The sequence below is a fragment of the Ursus maritimus genome, unplaced genomic scaffold, assembly GCF_017311325.1.
Source record: "Ursus maritimus isolate PB19 unplaced genomic scaffold, ASM1731132v1 scaffold_2, whole genome shotgun sequence".
In the NCBI taxonomy this organism is placed as follows: domain Eukaryota; kingdom Metazoa; phylum Chordata; class Mammalia; order Carnivora; family Ursidae; genus Ursus; species Ursus maritimus.
This window is the reverse complement of record NW_024424452.1, coordinates 100,133,971-100,150,671: the sequence shown is the minus strand read 5'-3', so window position 1 is coordinate 100,150,671 and position 16,701 is coordinate 100,133,971. Positions and strand designations below refer to the sequence as shown.

The 16,701-nt window shown below is 40.0% G+C and overlaps 1 protein-coding gene and 1 long non-coding RNA gene across 3 annotated transcripts; one reads left to right on the top strand and one right to left on the bottom strand.

Annotated features, from left to right (window-relative positions):
- Positions 1–286: 286 nt before the first annotated feature.
- Positions 287–6,557, bottom strand: LOC103657698. The gene is made up of 3 exons (XR_566938.2): positions 6,420–6,557; positions 6,056–6,201; positions 287–757 (listed from the first exon to the last, which is right to left on the bottom strand). It is a non-coding gene; the product is annotated as an uncharacterized LOC103657698 (long non-coding RNA).
- A 4,111-nt stretch (positions 6,558–10,668) lies between these two features.
- ZNF281 (zinc finger protein 281) lies at positions 10,669–15,896 on the top strand. Of its 2 annotated transcripts, none has more exons than XM_040636422.1 (2): positions 10,669–10,838; positions 11,065–15,896. In XM_040636422.1, exon 2 carries the CDS (start codon positions 11,079–11,081, stop codon positions 13,761–13,763), a length of 2,685 nt encoding a protein of 894 aa, XP_040492356.1. In that variant the 5' UTR covers positions 10,669–10,838; positions 11,065–11,078; the 3' UTR covers positions 13,764–15,896. The 2 variants fall into 2 exon arrangements, with proteins under 2 accessions (XP_040492356.1, XP_040492357.1); XM_040636423.1 differs by having other exon boundaries at positions 11,061–15,896.
- Positions 15,897–16,701: the final 805 nt, after the last annotated feature.

The following is a 16,701-nucleotide window of genomic DNA, read 5'->3' as shown; positions in this document are numbered from 1 at the left end:
TTGATCTGTAAAATGGTGACCTCTATATACGATAGGCCTCATATCTCACCAATCACCTTAACTTTAAGAAAAAGATCTATAGAAGAAAATACCTGTTGTCAAAACTGTCTAAATTCTATCCTGAAAGTCTTCCTAATTTATTTACTTCCTAAGCCTTTTGCTTACGATACCTGAAAGTTGATGCAAGATAGAATTTATTTCATCTTCGAATAAAGCAAACTCCGACCTCTCTAAAGTTATGGACTCCTTTATTTGCTGATTATCCCTTAAAACAGTGATTTGCTTATTTTACATAACAAATCATACAGAAGGCTTATTTTGAGCCAGGTGTTGTGCTAAAAATTTACCTCATCAATCCTTCCAACAGTTATTATCTCCATATTCAGTGAGAAAACTGAAGTGCAGAGAGATTGAGTAATTTGCCCTAGGTCACAGAGTACATAGTAGAGTTGAAATTAATTCTTAAATTTAATTATGCATCAGAACAACTCCAGTGTGTGTTAAAAATGGAAATTCCTGGGACCTGCTAATTCAGAATCAGACCAAGAAAAGACAAGACTACTTTTTAGATTTTTTTACATTTACCAAAAAATTCTGATCTCTCATCTGCAGGCTTCAGTTATCTTCAATTTGGTTGAGAATACATTTCATGTGGATCTGATATTTCAATTGTACTGACCTTGCTTCAATAAATAATACCAAATGCCTACCCTTCAGGCATTCTCTGGAGATATTAATCTTGAACTGACTCAGCTCCCTGCAAAGGAATAGTAGAAACAGTTATTTTGAGAAAGACTTGAGCAAAACACGTTCACTACTTGATCCTGTAACGTTCCTTGCTCTATCACCCAAACAAATCCCCCACAAACCCACACGCTTGGACTTTGTCAGTTTGGGTTTCTGTGGAAATGCTTTCAACCTTTCCCAGCCTCTCTCAATTAACTAGCTCCCGTTCAATGCTCAGTTTACTACAGTCTGGGTATTGTTCTCACCATGCTTCTAAAGCCACTGGTGCTAAAGTCACCAGCGGCCACCTGGAGACAACAGGATTTAGAGGTTAAGGAGGTGTTCTCTGGAGCCGGTCCAGCTCAATTCAAATCATGCCTCTGCCACCTCCCAGCCCCGGCACCTTGTGGAACCCCTCCATGCTGCTCAGTGTTTTTACTTGTAAAATGAGGGTAATTATGGGTAATTGTGAGGAATGAGCAAGGTAGTAATGCTTGTCCCGTGATTAGAACGGTGCACACAGTACAAACTCAATAAATGCTCTGCACCAGAATAGAAGGTCCTCAGGAGCAAGATCAGTATTTTGTCCATGACTATCTCCACAGTCCCTGACAGAGTAGTTACTCAAATATGAACGCAAAGAATTAGTAACTCCCAAATCCAATGGCACTCCCAGGTCCTTTCTTAGTTGATCTTACCGTGACAATCAGTCAAATACTCATACAGCAATTACCCATGCTAGGCACTGCTCCAAGCACTTTACAATCGTGAACTCATTTAGTTCCCATAACAATTGTATGGAACAGGCACATTCCCGTGAGCATTTTATACATGACGAAAGTGAGGCACAGAGATGTTTAGTAATTGGTCCAAGCTCACACAGCTAGTAAGTGGCAGAGCTAGCACTGGAACCTAGGCAGTTTGATTTCAAGTTTATGCCTTTAATCTATGTTTGCCACTAATCATTACTTCTTTGAAACTCTCTTCCACTGGCTCCCACGAAAACACCCTCTCTCAACCTCTCTGACTCCTTCATTGGTTCTTTTCTCTCTGCTCCACTCTGAAGCAGGGATGACATTTCTAGAAGGCTATCCAAAGCCATTGCCTTTACTTACTTTACACACTCCCTAGTTGAGGGCATCCACTTCTGTCCATGCTCAGATGATTCCCAAACCCGTATCTCTATCCCAGATTTCCTTCCCAAGTCTCAGACTCGTGTCCAATTGCTCACTGGGCCACATTCACATTCAACACATATGACATAATAAATGTATTCTTTTCCCCAGTAAGCATGTAGTTTTTCCATTTACTTCTCTGTCTTAGGAGATGGTAACACCCCACCCCCCCATCACTGAAGCCAAAAATCTAACAATCATCTCTAACCCCACTCTCTGCTTTTGCCACCATGTGAGGTCAGCATCCTGTCCGTTTGCTATTTGACTGTACCTCTTACACGTCTCCGCATTCTCATAACCATTTCCCTGGTTTTGATTCTCTTACCCTGATGATGGCTTCCTAACTGGTTGCCCTGTGCCTCTGTAACCCACCTCCCTCAATGCTACTAGAGTTACTTAAAAAAAAACAAAAACAAAAACAAAAACAAACCCCAAAACTCATGACACCACTTTCCAGATTACAACTTTTTAATGATGCCCTTTTCCAAGAGAGGAATAACTGCATTCCTTGACATGGTATGCACAGCCTTTTCCAGACTGCTGCTGTCCCTGCTTCTGCTTTCATCAGCTGCCCCTCTCTAGCTTGAAAGCCACTGGCTCTAGCAATTCTGAGCTCCTTGCAGGTCCCCGGGAGAGCTCTGTGCTCTCCGGAAGCTGGGCTGTCTCACAGATCTCTCTTGTAAATGCCTTTTCCCAGCTGTCTCTCTGGTCCCCCTTCCTTCTCCTTCAAGAATCAGATCTTTAGAAAAGTAGCAAACCAAATGCATAATGCAAAACAGGTCATCACTTAATAGATTTCCCTTGCCACCATCCACCCCCTTTCCCTGGAAAAATGAATGATGTATAAACTGCTTATGTTTCTTTTAGTCTACTAATCATGATGAATACACATTTATGTTAAATTATAAACCCATTTAAAAACATAATAAATTCACTTTAAGTAAATTCACTTCCACCTTTTTTCATTCCAATGTATTATACTCTTTATATTAAAAATAATAGGGCGCACTTGGCTGGCTCAGTTGGTGGAGCACGTGACTCTTGATCTTGGGTTGTGAGTTTGAGCCCCAGGCTGGGTGCAGAGATGATTTAAAAATAAAATCTTGGGGGGCGCCTGGGTGGCACAGCGGTTAAGCATCTGCCTTCGGCTCAGGGCGTGATCCCGGCGTTACGGGATCCAGCCCCACATCAGGCTCCTCCGCTGTGAGCCTGCTTCTTCCTCTCCCACTCCCCCTGCTTGTGTTCCCTCTCTTGCTGGCTGTCTCTATCTCTGTCAAATAAATAAATAAAATCTTCAAAAAAAAAAAATAATAAAGTCTTGGGGTGCCTGGGTGGCTCAGTCGTTAAGCGTCTGCCCTCACCTCAGGGCATGATCCCATGGTCGTGGGATCAAGCCCCACGTCAGGCTCCCTGCTCTGCTGTAAATAAAATCTTTAAAAATAAATAAATAATAAAATAAAAATAAAATCTTAAAAAATAATAGTAATGGGGTGCCTGGGTGGCTCAGTCAGTTAAGTGGCTGCCTTCGGCTCAGGTCATGATCCCGGAGTTCCGGGATCGAGCCCCACGTTGGGCTCCCTGCTCAGCAGGAGTCTGCTTTCCCCCTGACCCTCCCCCCTCCCCATGTTCTCTGTCTGTCTCACTCTCTCAAATAAATAAATAAAATCTTTAAAAAAATAATAGTAATAATAGGAATCAAGAAAAAACCCTACAGTATTATAAATCAAATCGATATTTTATTTGTCCATCTTATCTTTAGATCCTTATCCAAGCACAGATTCTGTTTTCATTCATATTTAATATGCTCCAAAGAATTATATATCCCACCTCTTTTGATAAGGTCGTGCATGTTTCTGGTGTGCTTCTGTCATGTTTCACTTGCCTCCTCTCCCTCTCATCCTTTCCAGTGAGAAACTAGTGACAACAGTCTGGTGTGCACCTCTCCACACCTTTCTCTCGTTGAATCAGTTATGTTTGGGGAGGGGGAAGGGAGGGTTTTGTCATTTGTTTTACAAAAATGAGAGTGTATAATACATGTGTCTTTTCCTCTTGCTTTTCTCATTTAACAATGCATGGAAATCACTCCAGGCCAATACACATAGCTCTACCTCATTCTCTCAGCTGCCTAATACCATAAGGGATGAAGATACCACAATCTATTCAGCCATTCCCGTGTTGAAGGGCATTCGGGTTATTTCCAATTCTTTACCACTACCCACAGCAACAAGCAACCTCCAACATACCTGTCCTTGCACAGGAATGCTCTTGTTTCTATGGGATTTAGTCCCCCAAATGGGAATTGTTTATAGAACCTAGGTTGGAGCATGATTTGTAAATAAACAAAAGCACACGGCATAGTGCCATACATTCAAAGAAGTTCAGTAAACGATGATTATGATAAAGTATATCTGACTATGTGGTTACCTAGCAGCATTTTGATGGGAAAAGATACGTTTCCCGGCAACTAGCAAGTATACATCACTGAAGGAGAATTTGTAAGGAAAGTACAAAGACAGAACCTGGCACATAGCAACTGAGAATCATTGTTGCAAAGCGTATTTCCTGTTGAACGTGCTAGGGCATCTTAGACTGCTTGGGCACCAGGGTGCTGTAAAGCCCTATTTGTGCATACTGAGCCCCTGACCTTCTGAGCTAATCAAACGGTAATATGCTTTCAAAAAACCTCAGCTTTGAAAGGTCTCCCCATTGTATTACCTGGAAGCTGGTGACTTCAGAGTTACGAAGGTGTCTATTTAAGGCAGTTGTATATGAAAGTGCATTAGATGAGGAGTCAGAACACTAAGCCTTGCCTCTGCCAACTCGTCAGCACGATGGCATTTTGAGCAAGCCTCAAAATCCTCATATATTCAAAAAAAAAAAAAGCTAATAATACTCATGCTGCCTACTTCACCGTATTGTAGTGAGGAACAAATGGAATTATGTAAATGAAAGTGCTTTGAGAGAGCTATACATATATTAGCATTGTTAATATTATTCTGATTCTTGAGTGGGCAATGTACTGTGTGTGGTGGCACCTTCCTGTTCTTTGTATCACCAGGAAAGAATACATTACCACTGAAAAGGCTGGTTTTGTGGCAGTCATGAACTGCACTACCAAAGTACAGAACAATCAATATAAAAATAACAGACTAGATGTCAGCCATTGAATCTATCGGCCAAAAGCATTCAATGAACATTTTTGACAAGGAAGATATTTACAAAGCTGCTTCAATTTTTAAAGTTCCATATATCAATGAAAATAAAATCATAGAGTATGATTTTCCCCTCTCTTTCCTTTAAGTTTCTATTTTTAACTCCTGTACAATATCAGATGTAATACCCTTGTGTTCATTCCCTAGTCCCGGCTCCTACCCATAAAATATACACACGCTACAGGAATCCAGGTATACCTGCATGCTTCCTACCCAATTCCTGTTATTTTTATTGTGATTCAAACTTTGAGAGATTGGTTCCACTATAGATCAATACTCTCTCTATATTATGAATGGATATGTCTCCGGATGGAATAGCTGAAACTACCTAACAGACATGAGGGATCATTCCTTTCAGAAATGTGGCAAACATACAGTATTGACTCTTCGGTGGGACAGAATGTTCGTATAAGGGGTTCAGAAACCTCAGTGCCAATTGAAAGTTGGCACTTGGTTCTTTTCCAGCTATTCTTAAAGGTATTCTCTCTGCAGGGATTTAAAAGTGGCTCCCAGGGGCGCCTGGGTGGCACAGCGGTTAAGCATCTGCCTTCAGCTCAGGGCGTGATCCCGGCGTTACGGGATCGAGCCCCACATCAGGCTCCTCCACTGGGAGCCTGCTTCTTCCTCTCCCATTCCCCCTGCTGTGTTCCCTCTCTCGCTGGCTGTCTCTCTGTCAAATAAATAAATAAAATCTTTAAAAAAAAAAAAAAAGTGGCTCCCAGCTATGGCTTAAGATTTTTATGTTTCGCTGTTTCTGTTTTGATTCTTCCCTTTGGAACATAGAGAAAAATGCGACGCGTATCCGGTAGTGCAAGGGTTACGGAGTTCTGTAGAGTTAGATCCAAATGATCCTGACCGGCAGTAGTTGGTAAAACCCGTGGGAGGAAAAGTCATCATGTCTAAAGTATACAATTGAATTAATTATTATTATTAATGTTTTACCTTTTGACTGGTGGTGGTGGCACCCGGTAGACAACCCATGAGAAAGAAAAGCAGAGATTCCTTGGAGTGATTTCAAGTTTCAGGCTTTGTCAGGGTCTTTGAAGTCATCATTCTGGGGATTGCCTGTCATGCTCTTCAGTGTGCATCTGTTGAAGAAAAAGAAGAAAGAGCCAAAAACCCTCTGAGATTGGAGCTGCCTTTACTTAAAATTGTTTTTCAGTCTAAATCCTTTTTTCAAAAGCGAGACTTTTGTTGTTGATTATTTTCTATTCCTTTAAAAAGTTAAACGTATTAAAATTTAAAACATGTGACGAGTAACATAAATAAAAATATTAGGACATACTCCATATCCTCCTCACTTTACCAAGGCATGAAGAATAAACGTGATTTTTAAAATTTTCTTTTCTTGGGGCGCCTGGGTGGCTCAGTCGTTAAGCGTCTGCCTTCGGCTCAGGGCGTGATCCCAGAGTCTTGGGATCGAGCCCCACATCGGGCTCCTCTGCTGGGAGCCTGCTTCTTCCTCTTCCACTCCCCCTGCTTGTGTTCCCTCTCTCGCTGGCTGTCTCTCTCTCTGTCAAATAAATAAATAAAACCTTTAAAAAAATAAAATAAATAAAATAAAATTCTCTTTTCTTTTAGAGAAAACTGAATTTACAAAATGGATAAATTACAGGAGTGATGGTACACATTGTAGAAGGATTCTTTGATTTTCAAAGCACCATACAGCCTTCATGGAAACAGCTGAATTTCTTAACATATACAAATCGTAGTGCATACTGTTCAATATGCAAGACATTATAGTGGAGAACTCTATTGCACAAAGCAAAATACTCATATCTCAAAAATAGAAGTAAAATTTGAGTGACCTACCCTTAATTTTATATCTATATAACACAACATGAAATAAAGAATTAGCAATTATGAAAGGAAGGAGGACTGTTAATTATCTTATACTTTTGTTACAAATCAGACAAGAATTTTGTTTCTTGAATTACCTAGAATATAGGTAGACAAGTAGCTTATAAAATGATTACCATCTAAGCAGCTTGAATTCACTCTGCATTACGTAGATCTTGAGAAAGGCTACTTGAAAGATGGACCTGAGTGTTGGTATTGAGCTATGGGACATCACGAATGCACAGTGAAAAACTTTCACTGTGTTTGAATTTTTAATAGTTTATGACCCAATTGACATTTTTGGTTGTTCAAAACTCTTTATCAATTTTTCTTCTTACTACAAATACATATAATGCAAATTTGTTTCTGAAATCATATAGAGAGTAGTACTGAAAACTAGTAAGATTAATTGTAATGAATATACCATACTACTGTAAAATGATCAGAGACACCTGTCTGGCTCAGTCAGTAGAGCATGCAACCCTTGATCCCAGGTGTTGTGAGTTCAAGCCCCACATTGGATGTAAAAATTACCTTAAAAAATTTTTAAAAAGTAAAATGATGAAGGCACCTGGGTGGCACAGTCAGTTAAGGGTCCAACTCTTGGTTTCAGGTCAGGTTATGATCTCAGGGTCATGAAATTGAGCCACGTGTTGGATTCCACACTCAGCATGGAGTCTGCTTAAGACTCTCTCCCTCTCCCTTGGAAATAAATAAATAAATAATCATTTTAAAAAAGTAAAATGATGATAATTGAGGAAACTGGGTGTGGGATACCTGCAAACTCTTGGTACTATCTTCTCAATTTTTTGTAAATCTAAAACTGTTCTTAAAAAATAAAGTCTAGGGGCACCTGGGTGGCTCAGTCGTTAAGTCTGCCTTTGGCTCAGGTCATGATCCCAGGGTCCTGGGATCGAGCCCCACGTCAGGCTCCCTGCTCAGCAGGAAGCCTGCTTCTCCCTCCCCCTCTGCTTGTGTTTCCTCTCTCGCTGTGTCTCTCTCTGTCAAATAAATAAAATCTTTTAAAAAAATAAATAAAGTCTATTACAAAAGAAACTAACAAGAGCAAAACTCTTTTGTTTTATTCAATTTCCTTGTAACAGGATCTTTTCCATTATCTGTAAGATGTTAAGTACTCAGATGTAAAATAAATATTAAGATATTCCTGTAATATTTTCCTTTTGAAAATGTCACATTTCTTAACTATCTGAACCATTTCCAGAAGTTAGTGCAGACTTCTGTTTAGCATTTGGTTTACTAATACCTAATAAGAAGAGGACAATACAGATTTTTATTTCCTCTCAAAGGCAAAAACACATGGAAAATTTCTTGCTCTCTATTATCTCTACTAAGTTTAAACTATATCAATTTTATTTACTTAAAAATTTTAATCTTTTAGATTTAAGAGTGAGATTCATTTTATATTTTACAATTAAGCATTTTCTAAAACTAAGGACTAATAAATAGCAGATCTTTGGAACTTTTTAAATAAAGGTTACAATAAAAATGTGTGCAATTTTACAAGTGATAATGTGAAATTTATCTTAACTTGAACTGGTATTTTAAATATTATTTAAAAGCTACTCATATTTATTACCCTAAGTTTGTTCTTTTAGCTGTTTTGATTTAAAAAAATTTTTTTTACCCTACTGAAGATGGTAACAAATATATTCTAGTTGCTGTATTATAAAACAGTGCTTAGAAATACTGATGCTGAGTGCTATTTCTGTGATTACTTTGATAACATTTTCTGAGTTTAATTTTTTCATTACCCAGCTATCTTCCAGAGACCGGCATACTGATTTTTCTAATTAATAGTCTATGTACGGGAATGGTATTCTTACTTTCTATTTGTGGAGAATTGAATAGCACAACCACTAAGTGATGTGCTGATATGTTACCTTATAAATGCTCAAGGTACAGCTTCTAATGTTGAAAAATAGAAAAATAAATTGACCTTGATGAAGTGTGTCTTCTTTTGTCTGTTCCCAGCAAAGTTTATTTCAGGTATTTCTACTGCTGAAATGAATAGCGTTAACAGCTTTTTCCCTCCATTTTAGTTTACAGGGTCTCTTCATCTTCCTGATATATGGGGTATACAACACAGAGGTAAGTCTGCTTGGAGTATCTCAAGGCTGACAGAGTGAATGAGAGAAATGACAGGTTTCTTATCTTGATAACTGAGGAACAAAGTTGGCTTTTCATATGAATGTCCTACTGCCCTTCATGCTTGGACTAGCTTATATGCATCCCAGCTTACCATTAAACACTGACACCCTGAATAAAGGGACAGCCTCATTTCTCATAGGCACTGACTAATATTTTACTACTGCCTTAAGTTTTTGAATTTTCAGTCTTTCTTTTAACACTTAACTATACTTGATGGTATTAAAGTTTCACAGTTTAAGTGGCAGAATGCTTATATGTAAATGCATGGAATTAGAAAAATATTATATCTTACCTCAAAATTATCATTAAACATTATCTTTAAGTTTTTAAGCTGGCTATGAGAGGCCCATAAGCAATAATGAATAGTATTTATGGTCTCAATGGTGAAATTTCTCAGAGAAGTCATTTACTATTTAATTATAAGAAGTTATTTAGAAATATTGTTGAGAAAATTGACTTGAAATTTCATTATGAAAATATACTATGTAAGTAAATTATTGTCATAGTTCTAGTTCTTTTATGGAAAAAATTCTGTGATTTATAAATAGTCTTTGTTAGGCAAGCTGCTGGTTTAGATTTCTGCAAGCTTAATATGAAAGGGAGTGCTTTGTGTATATTAGACACTGAGTAAAGACTTGTTTGATTTTTGTTGGTCTTTGATTTTAAGATCTGGACTTTGTAATTTTCACTTAAGAAAAAAATTCGTAATTCTGCATGCGTGTCTCGGCATTCTATGCTGAGGGAGGGCAGAGTGAATCCTAGTACGGATCTCAGAAGGGCCTAGTAGTCAGTTTTTCACAAGTAACAACATAAGGGGCTAGGCAACAATATAACATGGCCAACAGACTCATTAGCCAGACTGAAAAGGTATGTGGGCATTTAAATAACATCTGATGATGATGAAGTATGTGTGTGGGTGTGTTTTACAGGGCGGCTGCACCTGGATTACACGCGGTTTCCTTTTCCAGTAGCCTTCAGGTAGGTTGGCAATAAGACAACTTTTTTTTTTTTTTTTTGCAACGGTACCTCTATTGCGGTTTCAAAGCAGGCTCCTCCTATAAACGCAAAGGATACACGCCCATTATTAAAATGTTTCCAAACTAAGAGGGATAACAGAAGCAATCTGTTTTAATAAATGTTGAACACTTGAAGTTTACTGCTTTTAGGTAGAACCAAAACTGCCCTAAGTGATCCACTTCTGGGTTTGGATTTTGATTCAATACCTGGACTGCAAACTGTAAAGCAGAGAAAGCCCCCACATTCGATCCACAGTTTCCCCCACCTTTTCTGCCAGCCTCTTTCTCTGCAGCCCCCGAGCCACGCTGCATTACGGTCCCGCGTAATTCCGCCCCTTGGGTTCCACCTCCTGAGCGTCCTCCCCCAGAAGCCCTCAAACACGTCCATCTCCGTCAGTGCAGCCCACCAATCACGCCAGCTCGCCGGAAAGCCTCTTTCTACAGGGGCTCCAAATCCCCGCCCCTCGAGCACCGGCCTCCCCTCCGCCCAACCGCCCCAGTGATTGACAGGCAGGCCGGGCGGAAGCTGCGGCGCAGGCGCCGTGGCTCCTCAGAGCTCCCCTCTGGCTGGGTTGAGGAGTTCCCAGCAGACACCGCGCCGCGGCTGCGCAGTACAAGGGAGGCTTTTAATTCCATTGTGGAGAGGACGGCGTTATTTTTATTAACTGGAGGCGACGGCGGCTGCGGCGGCGGCGGTACCCGTAAGTGTTGCCGGTGGGTCGGAGAGGGAGAGGGCGAGGCCTAGCGAGGAGTCGCAGGACCATGCGTACCGGTGCCGGAGGCGACCGGGCTGGGAATTAGCGCTGGGCGCGTTGCGGTCTGGGCGGCGGCGCGGCGGGGTCCTGGGCGCTGCGGTGGTCCCGGCCCGGGGCCCGGTTCCACCCCCTTTCCTCCCTCTTCCCTCTTCCTCCTCCTCTCCTCAGCCAGGCCTCCTCCGGGGTATGAAAATCGGCAGTGGGTTCCTGAGTGGCGGCGGTGGTACCGGCAGTAGCGGTGGTAGCGGCTCCGGCGGCGGTGGTAGTAGCGGCGGCGGCAGCGGCAGCAGCAGGAGGGCAGAGATGGAACCCACCTTTCCCCAGGGTATGGTTATGTTCAACCACCGGCTTCCCCCGGTCACCAGCTTCACCCGGCCGGCGGGGTCGGCCGCCCCTCCCCCGCAGTGCGTGTTATCCTCCTCTACCTCCGCAGCCCCGGCCGCTGAGCCCCCCCCTCCGCCAGCCCCGGACATGACTTTCAAGAAGGAGCCAGCGGCGTCAGCCGCGGCCTTCCCCTCGCAGAGGACCTCCTGGGGATTCTTGCAGTCTTTGGTTAGCATCAAACAGGAGAAACCCGCAGATCCTGAGGAGCAGCAGTCCCACCACCACCATCACCACCACCACTATGGGGGGCTGTTCGCTGGGGCTGAAGAGAGATCTCCAGGCCTAGGAGGTGGGGATGGGGGGAGCCACGGCGTCATCCAGGACCTCAGTATTCTCCACCAGCATGCCCAGCAGCAACCAGCCCAGCACCACCGCGACGTATTGCTCAGCAGCAGTAGCAGGACTGATGACCACCATGGCAGTGAGGAGCCAAAGCAGGACACTAATGTCAAAAAGGCAAAGAGGCCAAAGCCAGAATCTCAGGGAATCAAAGCCAAGAGGAAGCCAAGTGCATCTTCCAAACCTTCTTTGGTTGGAGATGGAGAAGGTGCCATCCTCTCCCCAAGTCAGAAACCTCATATCTGTGATCACTGTAGTGCTGCTTTCAGGAGCTCCTATCACCTGCGGAGACATGTCCTCATTCATACTGGAGAAAGACCTTTCCAGTGCAGCCAGTGTAGTATGGGTTTCATTCAAAAATACCTACTGCAGAGACATGAGAAAATTCATAGTAGAGAGAAGCCATTTGGATGTGATCAGTGCAGCATGAAGTTTATTCAGAAGTACCATATGGAGAGACACAAGAGGACACATAGTGGAGAAAAGCCATATAAATGTGACACTTGCCAACAGTATTTTTCAAGGACTGATAGACTGTTGAAGCACAGGCGCACATGTGGTGAAGCCATAGCTAAAGGAGCCGCTAGTGCAGAACCTGGGTCATCAACCCATAACAATATGGGTAATCTGGCTGTGTTGTCTCAGGGAAATACAAGTTCTTCAAGGAGAAAAACGAAGTCAAAAAGCATAGCTGTTGAAAATAAGGAACATAAGACTGGTAAAACAAATGAATCACAAATTTCAAATAATATAAACATGCAGAGTTACTCAGTAGAAATGCCTACTGTGTCTTCCAGTGGAGGCATAATCGGCACTGGTATTGATGAACTACAGAAAAGGGTGCCAAAATTGATCTTTAAGAAAGGAAGCAGAAAGAATACAGATAAAAACTACCTTAATTTTGTGTCACCATTACCAGACATAGTTGGACAGAAGTCCTTGTCTGGGAAACCAAGTGGCTCACTTGGCATAGTATCGAATAATAGTGTGGAGACCATTAGTCTTCTCCAAAGTACCAGTGGCAAACAAGGTCAAATAAGTAGTAATTATGATGATGCCATGCAGTTTTCAAAGAAAAGAAGATATTTACCAACTGCCAGCAGCAACAGTGCCTTTTCTATAAACGTAGGACACATGGTCTCCCAACAGTCCGTCATTCAGTCTGCAGGTGTCAGTGTTTTGGACAATGAGACCCCATTGTCCCTTATTGACTCCTCAGCTCTAAATGCTGAAATTAAGTCTTGTCATGACAAGTCTGGAATTCCTGATGAGGTTTTACAAAGTATTTTGGATCAATACTCCAACAAATCAGAAAGCCAGAAGGAGGATCCTTTCAATATAACGGAACCACGAGTGGATTTACACACCTCAGGAGAACACTCAGAATTGGTTCAAGAAGAAAATTTGAGCCCAGGCACCCAAACACCTTCAAATGATAAGGCAAGCATGTTGCAAGAATACTCCAAATACCTCCAACAGGCTTTTGAAAAATCCACTAATGCAGGTTTTACTCTTGGACACGGTTTCCAGTTTGTCAGTTTGTCTTCACCTCTCCACAACCACACTTTATTTCCAGAAAAACAAATATACACTACATCTCCTTTGGAGTGTGGTTTCGGCCAATCTGTTACCTCAGTGTTGCCATCTTCATTGCCAAAGCCTCCTTTTGGGATGTTGTTTGGATCTCAACCAGGTCTTTATTTATCTGCTTTGGATGCTACACATCAGCAGTTGACACCTTCCCAGGAGCTGGATGATCTGATAGATTCTCAGAAGAATTTAGAGACTTCATCAGCCTTCCAGTCCTCATCTCAGAAATTGACTAGCCAGAAGGAACAACAGAAAAATTTAGAGTCCTCAACAAGCTTTCAGATTCCATCTCAGGAGTTAGCTAGCCAGATAGATCCTCAGAAAGACATAGAGCCTAGAACAACGTACCAGATTGAGAACTTTGCACAAGCGTTTGGTTCTCAGTTTAAGTCGGGCAGCAGGGTGCCAATGACCTTCATCACTAACTCTAATGGAGAAGTGGACCATAGAGTAAGGACTTCAGTGTCAGATTTCTCAGGGTATACAAATATGATGTCTGATGTAAGTGAGCCATGTAGTACAAGAGTAAAGACACCCACCAGCCAAAGTTACAGGTAAGGTCCCAAAAGTGACCAGGCTGGAGGTCTAATGTAATTTTGTTTTATTTTGAGAACACTGCCATTGGAATGTTTCTACACGATCCTATTAAGAATAATGTAATGCCCTTTCAATGCAACTTTTCATATTTAGTTTATTTTGTTAGCGTGATTTTAGCTCTGTTTGTATTATGATTTTTAATCAAAATCAATAGATTAAAGATAGTTTGACATTCAAAGTGACAATGTTTAGCAATCAAATTTACATGTATAGATCGTCAGGGAATAGCCCAAAAGTTTTAAATGCAAAAAAAAACAAAAAAACAAAAAAAACCCAAAAAACAAAAAAAAAACCCTACCAAAAAAAAACAAAACAAAAAACACACAAAAAAAAACTTTGTTGCTAGGATTAAGGTTATTCTAATTGCTTTACTCTCAGGAAAGTGTAATAACGCATGGGAATTCTGTACGTTATCACTGTAATGGAATATCCAATTTACAGATAGTATGATATACATTTCATCATTTAAGTAAGGGATCGAAAACATTTCAAATTGCTCTATCTGGGCTGATATACATTTCATCATTTTTAAGTAAGGGATCGAAAACATTTCAAATTGCTGTCTCCATCTAGGCTGATCCAAAATTCTGAGATGTTGGCTACCTATATTTTGTTGCAGCTTTTAAATGTACTCTGAACTTCCAAACCGTTCATTCCAGCCTGGTAGAACAAATATTCTTGGATCTTTGATCAAAGCCTGGAATGATAGCTTTAATAAAAGAAGAAAAAAAAAATAGCACCCTCTCCTTATCCCAACTGTAACAAGGCTGTAGTTCCATTAGAAGTTATGATATCTGGCAGTGTTGATGACCGAGTGGTTGGTTGGTACCAGTATTAGAACCCAAGTTGGAATTACATAATTCTTTGAAATTTGGGGTATGCATTATTTATTATACATGGCTTAAAACATTGTTCTATTGTCTGTGTTATTACATGTCGCCCACACTTCTGGGTTTTTTTTGTTGTTGTTGTTCTTGTTCTTGACCTACCCTCTTTCTTAGAGTTCTGAGCCTGCCTTGTTCCCTCCTCTATCTGGACAGTTTCAATTTTAGAATGATTTACATTCCATTAGGTAATTCATTAGGCATTTTATATGCCTTATGGCATTCAAATACTAAACAATAGGATAAACAACCCCCCCATGTACTTTAAAAAAAAAAAACCCATACAGATTTCCATGTATAATAAAGCCCCACATAATCTGAGCTATAGGTATTATTACTAAGGTTGTAATTCCAACTGGTGATATTGCTAATGTGAGGGATAAGAATGTCTGCATTTAGTAATGACATCAGAACCTCTTTGTGAAATTGCAGCCTTTAATGTACATTTTAAAAGGGTGCATTAGTCAGTATTGTACAGGGGTCTTGTAAAGTCATCAAAACTTGCTATGAACGCTAATTGCCATTTGAAGCTACTGATAAGCAGTAGCTCTGCTCTAAACCACTTTTTAGCAATTGTATTTTTTTCCTGATTATATTTTTTAATGTACTTTGATGTTTATGCTGATGAGTTTTTTATGTACTTTTGGTGATGTTTCAGTCTTATGTACTCTTCTGACGTCAGAAAAGTACCACTGGTTGTTTGCAGTCTTATTGTGTAATCAGCCTACCACAGGCTTCCATGTATAATAAAGTAATTAATATTGTGCAAGTGTAAAACACTTCTGTTATGAAAGCAGTGTTTGGAAAATAAGAAATTATTAAAAATGGTTACAAAATATTAGTTAATTTCCTTTCCCCACTTCCTCCCTTAAGTCTGCTTACCAGCTAAAGGGTCACCTATTTGTCATTGCAAGATTCTTAGAAAATGTGTTTAATCCTCTTAAATACACTCAATACTAAAAAAGTCTGTATTTCTTATTTTGGTAAGTGCGGTAAGTTCTATTGGGTACAGAGTACAAGCTGTAATAAAAGGATGGAGAGGACCTTTACCACTGTATCTCTTAAGCTGTATGATTTTTCTCCAGTGTTTGTTTTATACAGGTTTTGAATTTCTTTAACTTTTATTGTGTGTACTGAATACTGCATATGTATTATTCTGATTGTTTGCTCTAGTTTACTACCAATAAAAGACCTGTTAATCACAAAATTGAAGAAAGGAGATATCACTTAATATCCAGTAACATTTTTCAGGTTTTTTTATTAACTACATTTTCTAAAATAATTCACATTGGTGGTATAACCTGCATTTTAGGGACTTGTATTTTTATTGTGGTGGTATTTTTGGTTTTTTTTTTTGAACTTAAGTATTTCGTATTTCTAGGTGTATTTGAAAATTGAGTATTTTCTTTGTGTATGACGTGCACTGTATGGAAGGGTAGAAATTTAATATGTAAATCAGAACATATTTTGTTGAAATTGGGTTACCTATCCTAAATGTTATACCAGAGAGACTATTTATTGAGACCTCATTTAAAATCAGATTCCAGTATCTTTTGGTTCTAGATGGATCCTTTTTGTCTCAAAAAGGTTGTAATAAGATAACAGTATGGCCTTGAGCATTTTTAGTAGGAATAAAATATTAGTCATAGTTTAACCATGTTTAAAAAGGTTTAAAGTATAGATAGCAGAAGGAAAGAAGTGAGACATTTAAATATTAGAGATGCAGAAGAGATGTTTGGAAATGTCTTTTAAAGATGGAGACAAAATTGTGTATGTAAAATCATGAGAAAATTGTGTGTTGAAATTCAGTGGCAACAAATGTTGAATTAAGGAATAAAAATATTAAAGGATAGAATAGGTCTTTGAAACTGTGCTTTTTTTGGCATATGATACTGTTGTAGGGAAATGATAAATTATTTATATTAAGCATAAACATGGATTTCTCTGTAGAGAAATATCTGCTCCTGGGCCCACATGATTAGGAAAAGTAAATTAGTTCTTTCTTTGCCAAGGTC